General features: G+C 42.1%; 1 protein-coding gene across 17 annotated transcripts in view; it reads right to left on the reverse strand.

The window, feature by feature from the left end:
* Nucleotides 1–23,781, reverse strand: part of MBNL1 (muscleblind like splicing regulator 1) — a 305,447-nt gene that overhangs the window by 39,300 nt on the left and 242,366 nt on the right. For all 17 annotated transcript variants that reach the window (XM_038758800.1, XM_038758858.1, XM_038759517.1 and 14 more), the window contains one exon: nucleotides 4,488–4,688. In XM_038758800.1, the coding sequence (XP_038614728.1) occupies nucleotides 4,488–4,688 (201 nt within the window). The remainder of the gene's footprint in view (nucleotides 1–4,487; nucleotides 4,689–23,781) is intronic.

The raw sequence follows: 23,781 nt of genomic DNA on the forward strand, positions 1-23,781 counted from the left end.
TTCAAGGCTCTTCATCACCTTGCCCCATCCTACCTCACCTCCCTTCTCTCCTTCTACAGCCCAGCCCGCACCCTCTGCTCCTCTGCTGCTAACCTCCTCACTGTACCTCGTTCTCGCCTGTCCCGCTGTCAGCCCCTGACCCTCATCCTCCCCCTGACCTGGAATGTCCTCCCTCTGCACATCCACCAAGCTAGCTCTCTTCCTCCCTTCAAAGCCCTACTGAGAGCTCACCTCCTCCAAGATGCCTTCCCAGACTATGCCCCCTTTAACCTCTCCTTCTCCCCATCCCCCCGCCCTACCTCCTTCCCCTCCCCACAGCACCTGTATATGTTTGTACAGATTTATTACTCTATTTGTTTTACTTGTACATATTTACTATTCTATTTATTTTGTTAATGATTCATTCATTCATTCAATTGTATTTATTGAGTGCTTACTGTGTGCACAGCACTGTACTAAGCGGTTGGGAAGTAAAAGTTGGCAACATATAGAGACAGTCCCTACCTAACAACGGGCTCACAGTCTAGAAGGGGGAGACAGACAACAAAAAAAACATGTGGACAGGTGTCAAGTCATCAGAATAAATAGAAGTAAGGCTAGAAGCACATCATTAACAAAATAAATAGATTAGTAAATATGTACAAGTAAAATAAATTGAGTAATAAATCTGTACAAACATATATACATGTGCTGTGGGGAGGGGAAGGAGGTAGGGTGGGGGGGGATGTGGGAGGGGAAAGGACTCCTGGAGGAGATGAGCTCTCAGTAGGGCTTTGAAGGGAGGAAGAGAGCTAGGTTGGAAGATGTGTGGAGGGAGGGCATTCCGGTCCTGGGGGAGGACGTGGGCCAGGGGTCGACGGCGGGACAGGAAAGAACAAGGCATAGTGAGGAGGTTAGAGGCAGAGGAGTGGAGGGTGCGGGCTGGGCTGTAGAAAGAGAAAAGGTAGGTGAGGTAGGAGGGGGTGAGGTGCACCTGTCCACATGTTTTGTTTTGTTGTCTGTCTCCCCCTTCTAGACTGTGAGCCCATTGTTGGGTAGGGACCGTCTCTATATATTGCCAATTGGTACTTCCCAAGCGCTTAGTATAATGCTCTGCACACAGTAAGTGCTCAATAAATACGACTGAATGAATGAACACATGCTTAAGCAAGCATGGCCTACTGGAAAGAACATAGGCCTGGTAGTCATTGGATCTGGGTTCTAATCCTGACTCTGCCACATGTCTGCTGTGTGATTTTGGGCAATTGCTTCACTCTTCTGGGCCTCAGTTACCTCATCTGTGAGCCCCACGTGGGACATGGACTGTCTCCAACCTGATTAGTTTGCATCTACCCCAGTGTTTAGTGCAGTGCCTGGCACATAGTAAGTACTTAAATACCAATTTGAAAAAAAAACACTAAGCGGAAAATGGAAGACGTAGTTTTCTTGAAAGCATCTGCGCTTGGAAATCACAAATGGATAAAGAATGCCCTGGTGAAACAAATGTGTCTTTCTTTTAGAAGCTGTTACCTTTTTAAATTCTTTTTTAAGTAAAAGATGGTTTATTTTCTCTTTCTTACCTAACAGATGTGTTGGAAGTTTTGACCTTCTCTGCTCCCTCCTCTCATCACTTTTTTTAATAGAATTTATTTAGCGCTTACTATGTTCCAGGCACTGCATTAAGCGCTGAGGTAGATATATACTAATCAGGTTGGGCACAGTCCAACCATTTGAAATCACTGCTATTTGAAAGGACCTTGAAACTAGTTAGCTTTTCCTTTTTGTAATGGTATTTGTTAAATCCTTATTATGTGTCACTTTTCAAAGCACTGTAAGTACAAGTTAATTAGGTCAGATACATGGGACTCACAGTCTAAGAAGGAGGGAGAACAGGTAAGATGAAGAAAGATTTATACTATGATGAAGATAGAATTTCTGATTTCTTCTTTGAGAAAAGTGTGAAAAATATTATCTTCAAAGGTTTCTGGCACATCATTTGGGTTTACTTCCCAACATGAGCTCTTTAAAATTTAAAATAAAAAAAATCCATTGATTGGTTGACTTACCAATATTTGCTTACGTTCTCTCTGAACGTTTGTACCGTGACCTCAGCTTTTCGCCTTCACCCAACTTTTGCATCATTCCACAAAGAGGCACCATGTATCTGGAGGCCCACAACTCTACTTTTTCTTTCGTGTTCCATGGTAGCCTCACTAAGGTGTGGCAGGAAAGACTGAGAAATACCCAATAAGACTTTCCACACGGGGCAGACAGACAGACTGTTCATGGTTTTTGTTTGGGTTTTTTTTAGAATCTAATGCTGTTTGTAGTTTTGCTTTCCACATTCATCTCTGCTTTAAAAGAACAAAAATCTCAAACTGCTGCCGGCTGGATTGTTATGCTTTTCATAGCTTCTCTTACATCAAAATGATGGCCTATTAAAAGAGCAGTAAAAGTATTTCATATTCACTATTTATAAGAAAACTGAAACAGTTTCCTCATCTGTACGATGTGGTTTTAAATACCAGTACTCCCTCCACCTTGGGCTGGAAACCCCATGTGGAACAGGGACTGTGTGATCTGATTATCTTGTACATATTCCAGCAATTAGTAGAGTGCTTGGCACAAAATGCTTAATAAAAACCCCACCTATTATTATTATTATTGTTATTATTGTTATTATTATCATCATCACTATTATCATCAGCATCTTGCATCTTTTCCAGTATTTAATACAGTTCTTGGCCCATAGTAAGCACTTAACAAATACCACAATTATTCTTACTATTGGAACTGCTATTGGAACTGCTTGAGCAATTTCATCATGCTTAAGAGGAACAGACAAGGAAAACTCATCAACAGTAAGATCCCAGAAAGTTGTCAGTCTTCCAACACAGAGGGCTGTGATGCTCTACAACTCTGCTGGACTGAATATGTGTAACTCAAGATGTCTCTCCTAACAAGCTAATTTGCTTTAGTGTAAATATTTTGTTTAGGATTAATGCTTGGCTTTATTTTTTGCTCTACATTACATTTTCCTTTACTTGCAAACTGAGACTTAGGGCGAAAGTCCATGATAATGTTAATGCATGTTAAAATTATAAATGCAATATGCAAAAGACCAGAATTGATAAGATTAAAAAGAAAAAGGGTTTTTTCTAGGATTTATAATCTCCAACTGTTAATTACTTTTGATGCTGCAACAATGATTCTGGTGTTCCTTTTAAAAATTATATCAAATTTTATGAAATGTAGTAGAAAAATTGATCCAAATTAACTTCTCTAAATCCACATTACAAGATATGCATAACATAGCTTTAAACATGGTCCAAAAATCATTTATCAAAGGAAAACAACAAAAACTTCTTCCTCATTTCACTCGATGTGAAAGCTGCCTTTAATTACGGTGGTGTATGTTGTGATTTTTTTTTCTTGCTCCAAAATCTATGCAAAAAATATCAATACTTAAACAACACTGATCAGTTGAGGGGGACAAGTAAATGAATTTGATTACTTAATTCAATGTCAAAGCTGAAGCGTGACTTTACAGCTTCAAAACAAATTCATGTTACCAAATAATTTATCATTATTAAGCATTTATGACCCTCCCATGGCATGCTCAAAAGGAAACAAGACAGAATCCCGGCTTTCAGTGAACCTAGGCTTTCCAAGCCATCACAGTGGTCAAAGTACAGTACCATCAATCCATCAATGCTATTTATTTAGTGCTTAATGGGTGCAGAGCAATGTACTTAGCACTTGGGAGAGTATACACTTGGTAGACAGAGTCCCTGTTTACTAGGACTTTAAATTATCGCTAGGAACATAAGTGCCATGGGGCTTGGGGGTGGGTATGAATAACGAGTGCTTAAATTACATTCCTAATTTACTTTTACTAGATTATCAGAAATGTCACGTTTGATTTCCACCAGATTCATCTCTCTTCTTGTTTCTGCTTAGAGTACAATTTTCATTCATTCAATCATATTTATTGAGAGCTTACTATGTGCAGAGCACTGTACTAAGCACTTGGAAAGTACAATTCTGGAATATAAATGCTATACGGTAGTAATCACAATTCAAATAACACTTGAATTTTTGCTTAAACTATCATCCATGAATTTTATAAGCATACATAAATATATATCTCTCTCTCTATATAATATATATCTGTGACTATATATACGTGAACACAAACACACATACTCATTACACCTCATAATACCTACTGAAGGAAAACCAGTGGAAGATAAATACATTTACCACACGTGAACATGAGGATCCTACAGAGTTACACAGTATGTCAAAGATAGAATCTGGAAAGAAAAAAAAAATCAACACCAGACTTCTAGTCCAACAGAGTAACCTCACAAAACTAAATAACCTCTTTGGGGCAGTTCACCCCTCCTTTGGGCGAAAAGTCAAAATAGTCTTTAAAATTTAGGATACGTTACCTAAAAAGCCCCACAACACCACCAAGATCTTAGAGGCAAGCTGTCATTTCCTACCTCGAGCCTGTCCGTCCGCATTAATTTCTGGGCAGCAGCAGCCGCAGCCGCAGGTACAGGGACCCCAGGATTCCCTGTAACCAACATCGGTGCTGTCGGCAGGATTTCGGCTGGGACCAAGCCTGGGGAAACAGGTCCCAGGTAGGGATTAAAGGCTGCGGATGCATTGGTGGCTAAGCTCGGTGCAACTGAAAACATTGGCTGAAAAAGAAGAGGAAAAAGACACGTTAACATAGCTTTTAAACTAGTCCCAGAGATTGAATTCATTCCCTTAAAACACCAGCATTTATTGGCTCTCTCCACCCCACGCCCAAAGATGATGCTCCACTAAGGGAAGGTAAATCTCAAACAAGTGGACGTTGCTTTTCATGCCTTTGCAATTGGCTGAAATTTAGGGGGACACGGTCTATCAGAAGGGACACACCTGAACGTGGGTAACACGAGTGAGCCTCACCTCAGCTCTAGGGTGGACAGCAGTGGGACTCAGATACAAGATACCCGGGCTCCACCTGGACAATTTTGTTTTATGGTGTTCAGCACTTACTAGGTGCCAGGTACTGTACTAAACACTGGGGTAGATACAAGATCATCATGTTGGACACAGTCCCTTTCCCTCGTGGGGCTCACAGTCTTAATCCCCATTTCATAAATGATCCAACTGAAGCACAGAGAAATTAAGTGGCTTCCCCAAGGTCACACAGCTGACAAGTCCTTCTGACTCCTAGGCTCATGCTCTATCCAATGGGCCATGCTGCTTCTCTATTCATGATTTTGTGACAATCGTCCCAGACTTAGAGTTTCCTCCAAGGCAACTCTAGCCCTATGTCCCTGCCGTGCTCCAAAGTCCCTCTATTCCTCTCCCAGGGACCTATGAACAAGGACACAGATTCAAGCTGCAGAACATGGTGGCAAAGATTGTGAGTTCGTTATGGGCCGACAATGTGTCTATTGTTATATTTTACTCTCCAAAGCTTTTAGTACAGTGCTCTGCACAGAGTAAACACTCAATAAATATGACTGAATGAATGAATGCAGTTGGAGGGAGAATGGGGTCTTACAATAAATAAAACACATTCAAGGTTTCTGAGGCCATAGCCACAGTAACAGGAAACAGACTGTCATGGCCACCCTATTCACCACACGGGTTGAGGGTGGGTGAAAGTGGGTGAAGCTTGGTATTTCTCAAAATTCAAACCTGTCCCACCTACAGGTGTTTATCCTATCAGTCATTCAAACATTTTTTTTGAGTGTTTACTCTGTGCAGGGCACTGTACTAATCCCTTGGGGAAGTACAATAGAGATGGCAGACAGATTATTCCTTCCTGCCCTAAATGGATTTTCCTAGTTTGGAATTGAGAATAATAACTATTTTTCCTTGCAAGAGACCATCCATTCTTTTAGAGTAATCAGCTTCAAATCTAGCCCGATTTAAATGGAAAACTTATCGGGCAAATATCTGAAATACCTCAGGGCTGTGATGTCTGATCCATTCAAAAGAACAGTTTATGTGTGTCCTATTGGGATGGTTTCCAGAGGTAAATGGGAGGGATCAGTACACTATAACTCTATAACCCAGGATGTGTAAAGCAGTGACATTCCTTCTGAGAGGAAAGGTAAACGTTTGGGAAGATGCCCATTGTACTACAATTCCCTGTCAAGCAAAAACTAACAGCGCTTTCTTCAGAAGGCACATAATTTCCCACTGGAATTGCACTCTCCACTTCCCCCAACATGGGTTAATTCTATGTGAGGTATCTTGGGATATCTGTCTACGGGTGATGGTGCCACAAGAATACACCAGAGGTGAACGTTCAAACCTTTTCTGATCCTGGGCCACCAGAGAGAATCGTAGTTTTATTTTTTTTCCAATTATGCCCAGTGTTGACTAGGAACAAACAGATAGTGTATCCTGATCAGGGGCAAGTGCATTCTAATTATTTTGTAATATTTTGGAATGAAATACCATCAATCAATGGGATTTACTGAGTCCTTACTGTGTACATACCACTGTACTAAAAGCTTGGGAAAGTAACTCTCTGACTACTTTGAGGTTGCTACATTTGTACTTATTTATAACCACCTTCAGCATTTATACATACACATACAATATGTATATGTTTACTCACTTGTATATTCAAGTTTTGATTTTGTTTACATATACATTTACATATTTTATGGCATTTGTTAAGCATTTACTATGTGACAGGCACTGTACTAAGCACAGGGGTAGATACAAGCTAATCAGGTTGGAGACAGTCATTGTCCCACATGGGACTCACAATCTTAATCCCCATTTTACAGATGAATCGAGGTACAGAGAAGTTAAGGGACTTGTCTTGTCAGTCACACAGAGAAGTGGGGAAGCAGTGTGGCTTGGTGGAAAGAGCAGGGGCTTGGGAGTCAGAGGCCGCCGGTTCTAATCCAGGCTCCGCCACTTGTCAGCTGTGTGACTTCGGTTAAGTCACTTCACTTATCTGGGTCTCAGTTACCTCATCTGTAACATGAGGATTAAGACCGTGAGCCCCATGTGGGACAACCTGATAACCTTGTTATCTACCCCAGAGCTTAGAACAGTGCTTGGCACATAGTAAGCACTTAACAAATATCATCATTATTGTTATTATTATCATTATTATTATTAAGTGGCAGAGTCGGGATTAGAACATACGTCATTCTGACTCCCAAACCCACGCACTATCCACTAGGCCACACTGCTTCTCATGCACATATATGTACATATATTTATTTATATTAATGTCTGTCTCCCCCTTTAGATCGTACGCTCCATTATACTATACTCTCCCAAGTGCTTAATACAGTGATCTGCACACAGTAAGCACTCAATTTATATCATTACTTGATTGGTTACTGACTCTACTTAAAATAGTTTTACTTTTGTCTCTTTAAATATTAGCTCTTAGTGGACAATGAACATTCCACTTTATTTTATACTTTCCAAGTGTTTAGTATAGCTCACTGAACTCTGCAGGAGTTCAATGAATGGCGTTTGTTAAGTGCTTATTATGTGTCAAGCATTGTTCTAAGCCATGGAGTAGACACAAGTTAACTAGGTAGGACACAGTCGCTCTTCCACATGGAACTCACAGTCTTGTTAAGAGGAAGATCAGGTACTGAATCCCCATTTTACAGATCAGGGAACTAAGGCACAGAGAAGTTAAATGACCTTTCCCAAGGTCACACAGCAGCCCCACAGCACTTCTGTACAGACCTGTAGTTGATTTTAATGTCTGTCTCCCCTTCTAAACTATAAGCTCACTGTAGACAGGGAACATGTCTACTCACTCCGTTATACTATACTCTCTCAAGAGTTTAGAACAGTGCTCTGCACACAGTAAGTGCTCGATAAATATAACATGACATTTTTAAGCAAAGTACAATATGAGTATGTCATTATAATGAAAGGGGACAATTTTAAGCTCCAGTGAAATTATTTATCCACTATCTCTCTCTTCTCACACCACAGGACAGATGGTCCATGTAACTTTTACTGACCTGTCAGAGTAAATCTAGTTACCAGGAGTTATATTTTGCCAATTTTCCCCCAAGAATCTCTAATTGATTTTCCTTTTACCTCATAAAGTCCTGGGGAGGAAAAGAGGGAGGGAGGCATATCCCTATTTTGTATCTAGGGAAATGAAAGTGCAAGCAATAATATTTTACCCAAAGCAAGGAAGCAAAGTACTGCATTTCACTGACCACCAGTAAAAAGAACTGGGCACAGAAGCAAAGGAAGGGATTTCTTAGTTTATGTTGCTTCAAAATAATGGAATAAAATGCATCTAAGTTTTCTCCTCCATATACATGCTATGGCAGCTAATCAATATATGCTTCCTAAAGACTTAATGGCTCTTTCTCCCTATAACACTAGGCTATCTTTCCTCCATACTTGGCAGCAAATACAATGCACAAATGCACGTCTTGTAGGCTGTTAGAATAATTTAAACTGCTTAGGCAGCAGAGGCACGAAGTATATATTTTAAAGCCCAAACATAGGTAAAACACTTGCAGAAGTGATTGACATGCTCTGAATACAGTACAGGGCTGGCAGTCAGGAAATCTGGGTTTTAAAGCTGGCTTTGGCACTTGCAGGTTGTATAACCTTGGACAAGTCACTTACCGTCTCTGTGCCTTGATTGCTTCATCTGTAAAATGGGGTTGATCATTCTCTCTCCCATTTAGACTGTAAGTCTCATGTGGCAGAGGATCCGTGTCTGATTTGATTATACTATAACTACCCCAGGCCTTAGTTTAGTGCTTGGCATATAGTAAAATGCTTAATAAATACCACAATCACTACTATTGTTAAAGTGATATGGAAGTTTAAACTATGCTTATTATTGTGGGCAGGGAATGTGTCTATTAAATTGATATACTGTACTCTCCCAAGTGCTGTACCAGAAGCAAGAGCTCAATGAATATAACCGACTGACTATAATAAATATGTACTATAATGAACTTTTGTGGTGCTCAATTACATTTAATTCATCCAGCTCATTAGCAATATATAATGTAATGAGTTTTGCAGATGATCCTTTAGATGGAATAGGGTGATAGACTGAAAATGGGATTTAAGACTGTGACCCCTATGTGGGATAGGGACTGTGGCCAAGCTGATTATCTTCTATCACTCCAGCTCTTAGTACAGTGTCTGGCAGATAGTAAGCGCTTAACAAATACCACAATTATTATTATAACACCATTTATGGCATTAACTCTCAGCAAGTTTTTCTCATGGTCCTTTTCCATCAAAATCCCTCTCTACTAGATTTAGACCAAGACCAACACATCTGTTTTCTTTACTTTATTCAGCCTAGTACAGTAACAACAAACCACAGGTAAGTAAAATGTGTCACCAGTTTCAACACAGCTGGTGCTTCAATCTCTTCAGCTTAATCATCTCCAATTCCTCTCATTCAGGAAAAGAAGAGTCATTTTCCTAAAGACCAGACACTATCAATAACAAAATCTGGGAGACCTTCAAACTGGATTCTCAGTGACTACCCAAACCTACATTTTTGCAAAATGTAAGAGTTACTGATTAAAAAAAAAAGCATAATGACTGAGTTCTCACTGTATGGGCAAGCCAGACTTGATCAAAGAACCTCGGTCAGAATACACTGCAACCCATTTGTGCCCGCAGGCAGAAGCTAGCTTGCCACTGCAATAGCATCACAGTGCATATAAAATTTTCTAGGCAACTCTCCCATTTCCCATAATGTATTCATCCGAGGAAGACGTGAACCTAATTGGGGCATTCTGAGCACTTCCCTCTTTAAAATCTCCTCATTTTTACTTTGTTTCCTAGTGCTTCCTAGAGAAGCAGCATGGCCTAGTGGAAAGAGCATGCATCTGGCAGTCAGAAGACCCGCATTCTAATCCTGGTTCTGCCACTCACCTGCTGTGTGACCTTGGGTAAATGCCTTAACTGCTCCATGCTTCAATTTCCTCATTTGTAAAATGGAGATTAAGCTGTGAGTCCCATGTGGGACATGGACTGTGTCCAATCTGGTTATCTTGCATCTGCCCCAGCTCTTAGCACAGTACTTGGCACAGAGTGTTTAATAAATATTTTTTTCATTGTTGTTATTACTCTGCATTTTTAACTCAATGAGAGGATGTTCCGAACAAAGAATATCAATTGCATACATACAGAGGGATTTTTGTTTGTTTGTTTTCTTCCCCCATGAGAAGCAGCAAGGCTAAGTGCAAAGAACTTAACAACAGAACAGGATTCTAATACTGCTTCTGCCACTTGCCTGCTGTGTGACCTTGGGAAAAATCACTTAACTTCTCTTGGTCTAAGTTTCCTCGTATGCCAAGTGGAGATGACATACCTCTTCTTCCTCCCCTTTAGACTGGGAGACCCATGTGGGACAGGGACTGTGCCTGATCTGATTGTGTTGAATCTACCCCAGCACTTAACACAGTGCTTGGTACATAGTAAGCCCTGAATGAAGAGCACCAATATTATTATAAAAATTCCTAGAATGGTCAACTTCCAGTTCTAAAAATTCCCAGATAATGTTGGACCTAAGCACTGGAATCAGAGGCCTCTGATCAGGAACAGGAAGGACTCTCCTTCCACTTATATTTCCCTGACCTAGTTTTTTATGCTGCTTCGGCTGACCCTGTAGAGACTGCTTTTTTCCTTTCTCTTCTCTCTCACTAATATCAGCAATTTCTCCCCTGCCTTCTCAAACTGCTTCAGAAAAAAAGAAAAATAACCTTTGGCTTCAATGTTCTTCAAGCTATTGTTCCATTACCCATCTCCCAAGCACATCTAAACCCATCTTCCATTCACACGTAAATCACGTGCTCCTCCTTTGCCTCCCACCCCCTAATTGTTGATGTCCCTTAAGGTTAAGTTCTGGGTCCCATTCTATTCCCCATCTACATTCCTTCCCTTGGAGAACTCAGTTGCTCACATGGTTTCAACTACTACCTCTATGCAGACAATTCCCAAATCTACATTTCCTGTTCTGATCTCCCTCTCTTTCTACAGTTTCACATCTCCTCCTTTCTTCAAGAAATCTCTACTTTGATGTCCTGCAGGCACCTCACACTTAACATGTCAAAAACAGAACTTTCCAATCACTGTAGACAGCACCACCATCCTTCCAGTCTCACAATCCCATAACCTTGGCATTATCCTTGACTCCTCTCTCTTATTCAACCCACACATTCAATCTATCACCCAAATCCTGTTGGTTCAACCTGCACAGCCTCGCTAAAATCCACCCTTTCCTTTCCATCCAAACTGCTACCACACTAATCCACGCACTTATCCTATCCCACCCTGATTACTGTATCAGCCTCCTTGCTGACCTCCCTGCCTCCTGTCCCTTCCCACTTCAGTCCATACGTCACTCTGCTGCCTGCATCACTTTTCTATAAAAATGTTCATTCCATGATTCCCCAATCCTCAAGAACCTCCGGTGGTTCTCCATTTATGACTTCATCCAGAAACTCCTTACTATCGGCTTTAAAGCATTTGATCACCTTGCTCCTTCCTACCTTGCCTTACTACTCTCCTACTACAACCTAGCCTACACACTTCACTCTTCTAATGCCAACATACTCACTGTACCTCAATCTAGTCTATCTTGGCACCAAACACTCACCCACATCTTGCTTCTGGCCTGGAATGCCCTCCCCCTTCATATCCAACAAACAATTACTCTCCCCTGCTTCTAAAGACTTATTGAAGGCACATCTCCTCCAAGAGGCCTTCCCTAATTCAGCCCTCTTTTCCTTTTCTTCCACTCCCTTCTGTGTCACCCTGACTTGCTCCCTTTATTCACCTCCCCGCAAGCCCCACAGCACTTAATGTACATAGCCATATTTATCTATTTCTCTTAACATCTGACTCCCCCTCTCGACTCTGAGCTCGCTGTGGGCAGATAATGTATCTACCAATTCTGTATATTGTACTGTCCCAAGCACTTAGTACAGTGTTCTGCAAACAGTTAGCACTCAACAAATACAACTGATTAATTGATAAACACTTTGAGTGTGTTCTTCATATTTTCTCCTCTCCATATCTCCCTGCAATCAGGAGATGAGAAATTCTTGATTTTATAGTTTTGAATCAATCATATTTATTGAGCACTTACGGAATGCAAGGCATCATACTAAGCACTTGGAAGCGTACAATATAACAGAGTTGGTAGACTTGTTCCCTGCCCACAAGGAGCTTGCAGTCTAAAGGAAAATACAATAAGCTACTTCGTATCATAATCCACTGATAAGGAACTGAGGATTTAGGGATTTTATTTTTAATCTAAAGGACATTTTCTCTGTCCTGTGCAAACTTAGCCAGTGTCAACAGGGTTGTTTTTCATGACTCAGAAAGATCCCAGTTCTCCTTATATAGCTCTCTGACCTCTGTATCTGTTTCATTTGCTGGCTTCTCTTCTTTTCTTTGCCCTTTAAATGGGAGTGCCTTCAAAGTTCAATTCTGGACCTTTTGCTCTTCTCACTTTACAAGTAATCTCTTAGGGACTCATCTGTTCAGATGCTCCCAAATTCTAACTCTATGCAAAAACTCATATCTACATATTTTGCTCCCACCTTACTCAAGTGATTAGTACAGTGCACTGTGTACAATAAGTGTTCAATAAATCTGATTACTGCCTGAATGACTCACATCCAGTTTCATATTTAGTCCTACCTTCAGGACATCTCCCCTTGGAAAATCCACTGCAACCTCAAGCAATCAATCAATGGTATGTATTGTGAGTTTACTGTGCAGACATTGTACTAAGTGCTGGGGAGAGTAGATTATAACAGAGTTGTTAGACATGTTCTCTGCACATAACAAACTCAGAATCTAGAAGGGGTGGAAGGCATTGAAATAAAGTATTGACATATACGTAAGTTCTGTGGTACTGAGGGTGGGGTGAATTAAGGGTACAAATCCAAAGGGAGAGAGAGTGGGGAAAATGGAGGCTTAGATGGGGAAAACCTCTTGGAGGAAATATGATTTTAATAAAGCTTTGAAGTTGGGGAGATTGGCGGTCTGTCAGATAAGAATGGGGAGAGAGTTCCAGGCCAAAGGGAAAATGTGGGCGAGGGGTCGGCAGCAAGATAGAGAAGAACAAGGTACAATGAGTAGGTTGGCATTACAGGTGCAAAGTGAGTGGACTGATTTGTAGGAGGAATATGTTCATTTATTGTTGTATTGTACTCTTCAAGCGCTTAGTACAGTGCTCTGCACACAGTAAGCACTCAATAAATACGATTGATGATGATTTAGTATGGTGCTCTGCACACAGTAAGCACTCAATAAATATGACTGAATGAAAGAATGACGGAAATCAGTGAAGGAAGATGGGAGGGGGCAAGATGACTGAGTGTTTTAAAATCAGTGGTATGTAGTTTCTGTTTGATGCAAAGGTGGATGGACAACCATTGGAGGCCCTTGAGAAGTGGGGAAACACGGACTGAATGTTTTTTTTTCCAGAACAATGATCCTCAAATTTAACATTTCAAAAACTGACCACAGACTTCTAATTTATCTATCACTGTCAACAGCCATACTATTTCCTGTCTCCCTTCCTTTGTATCTCCCATGACCTCCTCTCCCTTATTCAATGTCCACACAAAATTGCTCTCAGCAATACTTACTGATTCTTCCTCAGTAACATTTTTATAATAATAATAGTAGTAATGGCATTTATTAAGTGCTTACCATGTGCAAAGCACTGTTTTAAGTGCTGGGGAGGTTACAAGGTGATCATTGTCCCACGGGGGGCTCATAGTCTTTATCCCCATTTTACAGATGAGGTAACTGAGGCCCAGAGAAGTGAAGTGACTTGCCCAAAGTCACACAGCTGACAATTGGCAGAGATGGAATTAAACCCATGACCTCTGACTGCAAAGCTCATGCTCTTTCCACTGAGCCATGCTGCTTCTCTATGAGAAGTTTCATGGTTTAGAGGATAGAGGACATGTCTGGGAGTCAGAAGGACTTGGGTTCTAATCCCACCTAAGCCACTTGTCTGCTGTGACACCTTCGGCAAATCACTTAACTGCTCAGTGTCGCAGCTATCTCAATTGTAAAATGGTGACTTAGACTGTGAACCCCATGTGGGACATGGACTAAGTCCAACTTGACTGGTTTGAATCTACTCCAGTGCTTTGTACAGTGCCTGGCACGTAGTAAGCACTTAAAAAAAATAAACATTAATAAAAAAAAATTTTAAAAATGAACAGAGGTCCTCTCCTCCTGTCAGCCACTTAAGTCTACTTTACATGAGACAGTTGAGGCCATTTTGCTTGGGGAGGCATTTCAGGGGCAGGACATTTTTTCCAAGGGCAGAAGTGACTTTTTATTGACTCTGTCCAGTAGGCCCTCCCTAGACACTTGTTCCCTAGCTGCCTTTTCTCTTTCTGGATCCCAGCTCGTGATCTTCACTCTGCTCAAGTAAAACAACTCACTGGACAGTTCACTTGGCTTCCTTGTTTCAGAAACACAGCAAGCACTATCCTTTCGACCTGGAATGTTCTTTCATTCAATCAACCATATTTATTGAGAGCTTACTGTGTGCAGAATACCTTACTAAATAGTTATATGTTGTAATAATGACTAAAGGTCACCAATGATCTCCTTCTTGCCAAATCCAATGGCTCCTACTCTATTGTAATCCTCGACCTCTCAGCTGCGTTCGACACTGTGGACCACCCCCTTCTTCTCAACACACTATCCAACCTTGGCTTCACAGACTCCGTCCTCTTCTGGTTCTCCTCTTATCTCTCCGGCCGTTCATTCTCAGTCTCTTTTGTGGGCTCCTCCTCCCCCTCCCATCCCCTTACTGTGGGGGTTCCTCAAGGGTCAGTTCTTGGTCCCCTTCTGTTCTCTATCTACATTCACTCCCTTGGTGAACTCATTCGCTCCCACAGCTTCAGCTATCATCTCTACACTGATGACACCCAAATCTACATCTCTGTCCCTGCTCTCTCTCCCTCCCTTCAGGCTCAGGTCTCCTCCTGCCTTCAGGACATCTCCATCTGGATGTCTGCCCACCATCTAAAACTCAATATGTCCAAGACTGAACTCCTTATCTTCCCTCCCAAACCCTGCCCTCTCCCTGACTTTCCTGTCACCGTAGACCGCACTACCATCCTTCCCGTCTCAAAAGCCCACAACCTTGATGTCATCCACGACTCTGCTCTCTCGTTCACCCCTCACATCCAATCTGTCACCAAAACCTGCAGGGCTCACCTTCGCAACATCGCCAAGATCCGCCCTTGCCTCTCCATCCAATCTGCTACGCTCTGGTTCAATCTCTCATCCTATCCTGACTGGATTACTGCATCAGCCTCCTCTCTGATCTCCCATCCTCCTGTCTCTCCCCACTTCAATCTATACTTCACGCTGCTGCCCGGATCATCTTTGTGCAGAAACGCTCTGGGCATATTACTCCCCTCCTCAAAAATCTCCAGTGGCGACCAATCAACCTAGGCATCAGGCAAAAACTCCTCATTCTCGGCTTCAAGGCTCTCCATCACCTCGCCCCCTTCTACCTCACCTCCCTTCTTTCCTTCTACAGCCCAGCCTGCACCCTCCGCTCCTCTGCATCTAACCTCCTCACTGTGCCTCGTTCTCACCTGTCCCGCCATCGACCCCCAGCCCACGTCCTCCTCCTGGCCTGGAATGCCCTCCCTCCACACATCCACCAAGCTAGCTCTCTTCCTCCCTTCAAAGCCCTACTGAGAGTTCACCTCCTCCAGCAGGCCTTCCCAGACTGAGTTCCCTTTTTCTTCTCCTCCTCCCCATCCCCCCTGCCCTACCTCCTTCCCCTCCCCACAGCACTTGCATATATATTTGTACAGATTTATTACTCTATTTATTTTACTTGTACATATTTACTATTCAATGTATTTTGTTAATGATGTGCACCTAGCTTTACTTCTATTTATTCTGATGATGTGACACCTGTCCACATGTTTTGTTTTGTTGTCCGTCTCCCCCTTCTAGACTGTGATCCCGTTGTTGGGTTGGGACCACCTCTATATGTTGCAAACTTGTACTTCCCAAGCACTTAGTACAATGCTCTGCACATAGTAAGTGCTCAATAAATATATTGAATGAATCAATGAATGAATAATACTAATAATAACAATAATAAAAATAACGATAATTGTGGTATTTGTTAAGTGCTTACTGTGTGGCAGGCATTATACTAAGCGCTAAGATGGGTACAAGGAAATCAGGCTGGACACAGTCCCTGTCCTGCACTGGGCTCAAAATACTAATATCCATTTTACTGATGAGAGAACTGAGGCACAGAAAAATGCAGTGACTTACCCAAGGCCATAAAGCACACAAGCGGCAGAGCCTGGATTAGAATCCATTACCTTCTGACTCACAGGCCTGTGCTCTACTCACTACACCACTAAATATAACAATAGACACATTCCCTGTCCACAATGAGCTTACAGTGTAGAGGGAGAGATCTAGAGGGGAAGACAGACCTTAATGTAAATGAATAAATGACCGATATGTCCATAAGTGTTGTGGGGCTGGTGCGGGGGGGGGATAAATATAGGGAGCAAGTCGGCTTCCACCTCTCCTCTTTCAGCTGCCTACTTAAAACCCACCTCTTAAAAGAAGTCTTTCCAGATCAACTTCACCCATGTCAACTACATACACTTCTATCCTTCTATTTGCCCTATCTGTAATTTATTTTAAAGTCTGTCTCCTCTGCAAGACAGTTAGCTCCTTGTGGTCAGAGATCATGGGTACCAACTTTTTTGGACTGGGTTCTCCATACATTAAGTGCTCAATAATTACCGCTGGCTGACTGAGCCTTTGAGAATCAATCAATAGGGAAAGGAAATTCAAACAGTCGGACAGTACAAGGAAGATTTGGGGGTGGGAGTTTCTAAAACATGGCATATTTAATACGCTTGCTCAAGAGGGATGAAAAGTGAAAGGTGGGGTGCAAGGGTACAAGAGGTGGAAAAGGAACAGTAATACTAATATTAATACTTGTTACGTGCCAGAAGGTGCCAAGCACTGTACTAAGCGCTGGGATAGATATAAGATAATCAGGTCCAAAATGGAGCTTATAGTCTTAATAGGAGGGAGAACAGTAGGAGGAGGAGGGCCCACTGTTGGGTAGGGATTGTCTCTCTCTGTGGCTGAATTGTACTTTCCAAGCGCTTGGTACAGTGCTCTGCACACAGTAAGTGCTCAATAAATATGACAATGAATAAACGCAAAAGCTGATTGAGTGCCTTGAAGCCAATTGTCACAACTTTCTGCTTGATGCAGGGGAAGAGGGAACAATTAGGTTTTGAGGAGTGGTGAGATATTTGCAGAAAGATGTTGTAGAAAAATCATCTAGGCAGCAGAATGAAAAATGGACTCAAGTAGGGAGAGTTTGGAGGCGGAGAGATTGTAGGCAGGGAATGTTTCTACACACTCTGTAGTTCTGTTCTCTCCAAAGTACTTAATATAGGCCTAGGCACAAAGGAGGCACTCAATAAATACCACTGATTGACTGAACAACAAGGAGATTGATGCAGTAGTCAAGCTAGGAAATGATAAAGGCCAGACCAGCACGGTGCCTGTTTGGTTGGAGAGAAAAGGGAGGAGTCTGGAAATGCTATGGAGGGAAAAAAAAAACAACGACCAAGATTTGGTGACAGACTTATAGAAGCTGAAGGAGAGAGAGGAATCAAGGAGAAGGTTGCAGACTTCAGAAGAAGGAAAGCTGGTGATGTTGTCAACTGCGATGGGAAAGTTGTGAGGTGGAAGGGATTTGGGAGGAATCAATGAAAAGTTGAGTTTAAAGCACTATTGAGATATCTATATAGAGATGTCCTGGAGGGAGGAAGAATTGTGTGACTGTATAGGTGGGAGAGTGATCAGAGCTAGTGAGGAAACTTTGGAGTTCATCTGCAAAGCATGGGTAGTTAAAGTGGTGGGATTGGAAGAGCTCCCCAAATAGTGACATCACCCAATGCACCTACCACTGCATGTGCAAACGGACACATACATACACACAAAAACTCACAGCTATGCTACCCAGCAGGTTGGGACAATGGGGAATGTCAGTTAGTCAGGATTTCCAGTTAATTAAAAGGCAGGGCTGTCCTGGGGAGACACTCCCAGAAGGGGACTCTGTCAGGATCATGCAGAGGGCTCAAAAGAGCTCTGTAAACTGGAAGAAAATCCCCAAAGAAGCCCAGTCTACTTCAGATGTTTGGTGGGGATTCAGCTCCTGAAAATTCCCCAGCTGACACTGTTGTTTAGAGGGAGAGCTGTTTACTAATCAAATTAGCAGGCTCCTCACTGCTCACCGCCCAGATGCTGCCTAGCTTGGCTTTCTCAGCCTTTTACCTCCCAAGGGGAAGGACTCAGATGTAGCATGATCACTGCTATGTGGGGGATGGCCACGGAATAATAAGCCAAGATGGTCCACGAGTTGGCGATGCCAGAAACGTGATAAATGGAGCTTACTTGTTGGTAAGGTGTTGGACGACCCGGTTTTAAACTGCATGGATACATTACAGAGAAGCAGTGTGGCTTAGTCGACGGAGCACGGGACTGGGAGTCAGAAGGAGCTGGGTTCTTATCCCAGCTCCACTATGTGTCTGCTGTGTGACCCTGGGCAAGTCACTTCATGGGACCTCAGTTACCTCATCTCTAAAATGGGGATTAAGAGTGTGAGCCCCACTTGGGACAGGGACTGTGAACACCCTGATTAACTTGTACCTTGTTAACTTGTTAGAGAAGCAGTGTGGCTTAGTGGAAAGAGCAAGGGTTTGGGAGTCAGAGATCATGGGTTCAAATCCCAGCTCTGTCACTTGTCAGCTGTGTGCCTTTGGGCAAATCACTTCACTTCTCTGAGCCTCAGTTACCTCATCTGTAAAATGGGGGATTAAGATTGTGAGCCCCCCGTGGGACAATTTGAGCACCTTCTAACCTCCCCAGCGCGTAGAACGTTGCTTGGCATACCATCATTATTATTATTACTACCTATCCCTGTGCTTAGAACAGTGCTTGGCATAAAATGCTTAACAAGTACCATAATTATTATTATCATTATGCCTACTTATAAACCATTTATACCCCTGAGGACTGCACTTTTTATCTATTTGTTTTTTTGTAACATCTCCACCAATGGACTGTAAACTCCTGCAGGCAAGGCCCACATCTTAATTTGTAATTCAGTCCACAGTAGAGCGCTTCACACTAAGTAAGCACGCTATAAAATACTGATGATGAAAATGCCTGCTGGCATTTATTCAGCATTTCCTTGGGCTTGTTAACACTTCAATTAACAAAAGTTACAAAACTTCAATTCTATGTGATCCTACCAAAAAAAAATGCAAGACATTGTTTTGATAAGTGTTTTTCATTAAGCACTTGCTCATATTTAAATGTAAAATGAAGTAGCTGGTGTAGGAGCCCAAAAGAGCAAAGATACTTAGCTTTATGATAGCTGAAAGTAGTAGTGCTTTTTTTTAATATTTCTCCCCTAAGCTTTAACTTTCCATAATGATTACTTGGAAATGAACATTGCACATAATGTGCTTGTTTTCCGACAGTCTGGATTTTAGTCTCGCCATTCTTCTACGCTGTGGTCTCCCCACAGAAGTAATACGTAGCAAATGTTGCAGTTGTAATAAAGTGAAGTTATTTACCTCATACCCTCCATCAACAAAAACCACAATTTTCAATAAAAATTAGGAAGGGTGTGGCAGAGTGGGATACATTGAAAATTTATTCCCAGGACCTGCTACTATTACCAAAAAACAAAGCAAAATGTATGAATGAAGAAATGCTTATCTAAAGGAAAAAGATTTTCCCTGTGATTTCCTTATTACTTTTCCACTAGTAAAATTAGCTGTTTACATTTGTCAATCTTCATTAACCCATACCAGCCATGAACCTCCTCCAGGAGGCCTTCCCAGACTGAGCCCCTTTTTCCTCTCCTCCTCCCCATCCCCCCGCCCTACCTCCTTCCCCTCCCCACAGCTCCCGTATATATGTTTGTGCAGATTTATTACTCTATTCATTTTACTTGTACATATTTACTATTCTACTTATTTTGTTAATGATGTGCATCTAGCTTTCGTTCTATTTATTTTGATGACTTGACACCTGTCCACATGTTTTGTTTTGTTGTCTGTCTCCCCCTTCTAGACTGTGAGCCCACTGTTGGGTAGGGACCATTTCTATATGTTGCCAACTTGTACTTCCCAAGCTCTTAGTACAGTGTTCTGCACACAGTAAGCGCTCAATAAATACGACTGAATGAATGAATGAATGAATGAATGAACAGAAACACTCTAGTTTGCCATTATTAAATACTGAAATCTGGCTAGGAAAGTTGGGTGTCTAGACTGATTGCAGCATGGTGTAGTGGATAGAGCACAGGCCTGGGAGTCAGAAGGTCATGGATTCAAGTGCTGCCTCCACCACTTGTCTGCTGTGTGACCTTGGGCAAGTCACTTCACTTCTCTGGTCTTCAGTTACCTCAGCTCTGGGTGGGCGGCGGTGGGGGGAGAGGTGGATACATGAAAATTGGGTTGGACGCAGTCCCCTGTCCCACATGGGGCTACCAGTCTCAATCCCCATTTTACAGATGAGGGAACTGAGGCACAGAGAAGTGAAGTGACTTGCCCAAGGTCACACGGTAGACAAGTGGCGGAGCTGGGATTAGAACTACTTCTGAGAATATCATTGTTCTTCTTCCTGCTCCCACTACCTGTAAATCCCACTAGACTGTAAGCTAATTGTGGGCAGGGTGTTTACTGTTGTATTGTACTCTTCCAAGCACTTAGTACAGCACTCTGCACATGGTAAGTGCTCAATAAATACGACTGAATGAATGAATCAAAAGTAAAGCGCTACTGTGATGTGTTTCCCTCTTTATATTAGTATCATTTTGAGAATAGGGATGTGTATCTTACTTCTATTGTACTTTCCCAAGTGCTGAGTACAGTGCTTAGCAATCAGTAGGTGCTCAATAAAACCCCTGGTGTGTCACCAGAGTGTCCTGAGGCCCAGCACAGCATGCACCAGTGGCCTAGCAGATCCCTAAATCTTTTTAGATTTCCTCTCCCTGGAGAAAATGATGGATCAAAATTTTTTAAAAAAAGAAAAAAAAAGAAGGAATTTGGAAGTAATAATACCTTTGCCCAGGTGAATTATGAATCACTCTAGAATGTAGGTGATGGTTTTTAAAAAGAGTAAATTGTGCAATGTTTAGTGTTTGCACTACTTATAGTGGAGTCCAAGAATGTAAGATTGAGCAGACTGCATTCTTGGAAAAAGATACTTTAGGAGAGAGATAAACAAATGACTGAATTAAAGAAGCAAGTATGGACTAGTGGATAGAGCATATGTCTGGAAGACAGAGTACCTGGATTCTAATCCTGGTTCCACCAGTTCTTCCGTGTGACCTTGGACAAATCGCTTAACGTCCCTGTGCCTCAGTTATCTCACCTCTAAAATGGGGATAAAATACCTGTTCACTCGCACTCTTAAGACTGTGAGCCCCATGAGGGTCAGGGAGAATCTCTGATTTGCTTATATTGTTATATCTACCCCAGTGCTTAGTACAGTGCTTTGCCCGGAGTAAGCCCTTAACAAATGTTATTGCTGATTCAGCTGGCACTTTCAGAACTCTGTTAAACCTAGCGCAAGTGACAAAATTTCCTAGAAAAACTATTATACTTCAAGCACTTGAAACATGCAATGTTACTGACTTCTACGTTAGCCATTACTGAGTTTTTGAGACATATCAAAGCAGTGGGTCCTAGAAAACATCATGATCTTGTGGAAAGAATGTGGGTCACTAGGAGTCAGAGGACCTGAGTTTTAATCTGGCTCTGGCACCTGTCTGCTGTGTGAACTTGGGTAAGTCACTTAACTTCTCTGTGCCTCAGTTTCCTCATCTGCAAAATGGAGACTGTGAGCCCAGGTGGGACATGATTATCTTGTATCTACTTTTGAGCTTGGTACAGGGCCTGGTACATAGTAAGTGCTTAACAAATACTATTATTACATTATCATTATTACTACTAATAATAATGATTGCATTTATTAAGCACTTACTATGTACAAAGCACTGTTCTAAGCGCTGGGGAGGTGACAAGGTGATCAGGTTGTCCCACAGGGGCCTCACAGTCAATCCCCATTTTACAGATGAGGTAACTGAGGCACAGAGAAGTTAAGTGACTTGCCCAGTGTCACACAGCTGACAATTGGTGGAGCCAGGATTTGAACCCATGACCACTGACTTCAAAGCCCATGCTCTTTCCACTGAGCCACGCTGCTTTGCTAGGCACACAGAAAGCACTTAACGAATACCTCAATTATTTTTATATCTCTTTGGGAATTCAACCTTTAATGGGGGTGCTGTTGGGAAATTAATTCCCTTCAGTGTTTACAGTTTTTCCAAGGCTTGAATTCATTCATTCATTCATTCAATCGTATTTATTGACCGCTTACAGTGTGCAGAGCACTGTACTAAGCGCTTGGGAAGGTGATGGCATGAGCTCACTTTAAAAATCTCAAAATGGCTGTTAGTGTTTTGGAAGACCATGTGTTAGAGTCATAAGGAGCCATTTCTAGGTTTAAGAAACACATTTGCAGCTCCTCTTTGTTTTTGTTTCTTTTTACATTTCCTGGTCCTGACCCCAGATCATATCTACCCATTAAAAACAGGGTCAGCAGCCAAAGAGTTACCAGGCAAACTTAATTGAAAAATTGAGACTTTGCTTGTATTAATATATGGGAACAACATGGCTCAGTGGAAAGAGCACGGGTTTTGGAGTCAGAGGTCATGGGTTCCAATCCCGACTCCGCCAATTGTCAGCTGTGTGGCTTTGGGCAAGTCACTTCTCTGTGCCTCAGTCACCTCATCTGTAAAATGGGGATTAAGACTGTGAGCCCCCCGGGGGGCAACCTGATCACCTTGTAACCTCCCCAGTGCTTAGAACAGTGCTTTGCACGTACTAAGCGCTTAATAAATGCCATTATAATAACAATAATTATTATTATATCATATGATTTAATGCAATACTTAAAATGATGAAACCATCTTCCAGTAGATTAGTGTTCTATTCTATTCAAGTACTGTCAGACATTTTACTTACAGTCTATTCAGGGCATGGTAGGGAGAACATAACTGAGAGGAGTGAGCCTGTTGTTGGGTAGGGATTGTCTCTGTTGCTGAACTGTACTTTCCAAGCATTTAGTACAGTGCTCTGCACACAGCGCTCAATCAATAAAGCTGAATGAATGAATGAGTGTCTGTTATTATTATTATTGTGGTTGTTAAACACTGTGTGTCAAGTACTCTTTTAAGCACTGGGGTAGATTCAACATAATCAGGTTGGATCTAGTCCTTTGTCCCACATGGGGTCACGGTCTAAGTAGAAGGGAGAAAAACAAACTCCCATTTTCGAGATCAGGAAACAGGTGCACAACGTATCAAAATGCCTTACCCAAGGTAACACAGCAATTTAAGTGGCAGAGCCGGGATTAAAACCCAGGTCCTCTGACTCTGAAACCCGTGCCCCTCCCAGTAGGCCACTCTGCTCCTCATCCTATTTATGTTCCCGGTAAGCGCTAAGATTTTCTTTCATCCAAAAATGGGAAATTCCGCTACATTTACTGAGGTGCTTGCCCACAGAAAACTTTAGAGCCATTTAAGAACTGGGGAAAACTGAAAAAATAACAGTGTTTCTGTGGCACCCACAAGAGGGCACTGCATACAACGCGTGAGGCACAAAGCAGGGATTGCCTGGG

The sequence above is a fragment of the Tachyglossus aculeatus genome, chromosome 1, assembly GCF_015852505.1.
Source record: "Tachyglossus aculeatus isolate mTacAcu1 chromosome 1, mTacAcu1.pri, whole genome shotgun sequence".
In the NCBI taxonomy this organism is placed as follows: Eukaryota; Metazoa; Chordata; class Mammalia; order Monotremata; family Tachyglossidae; genus Tachyglossus; species Tachyglossus aculeatus.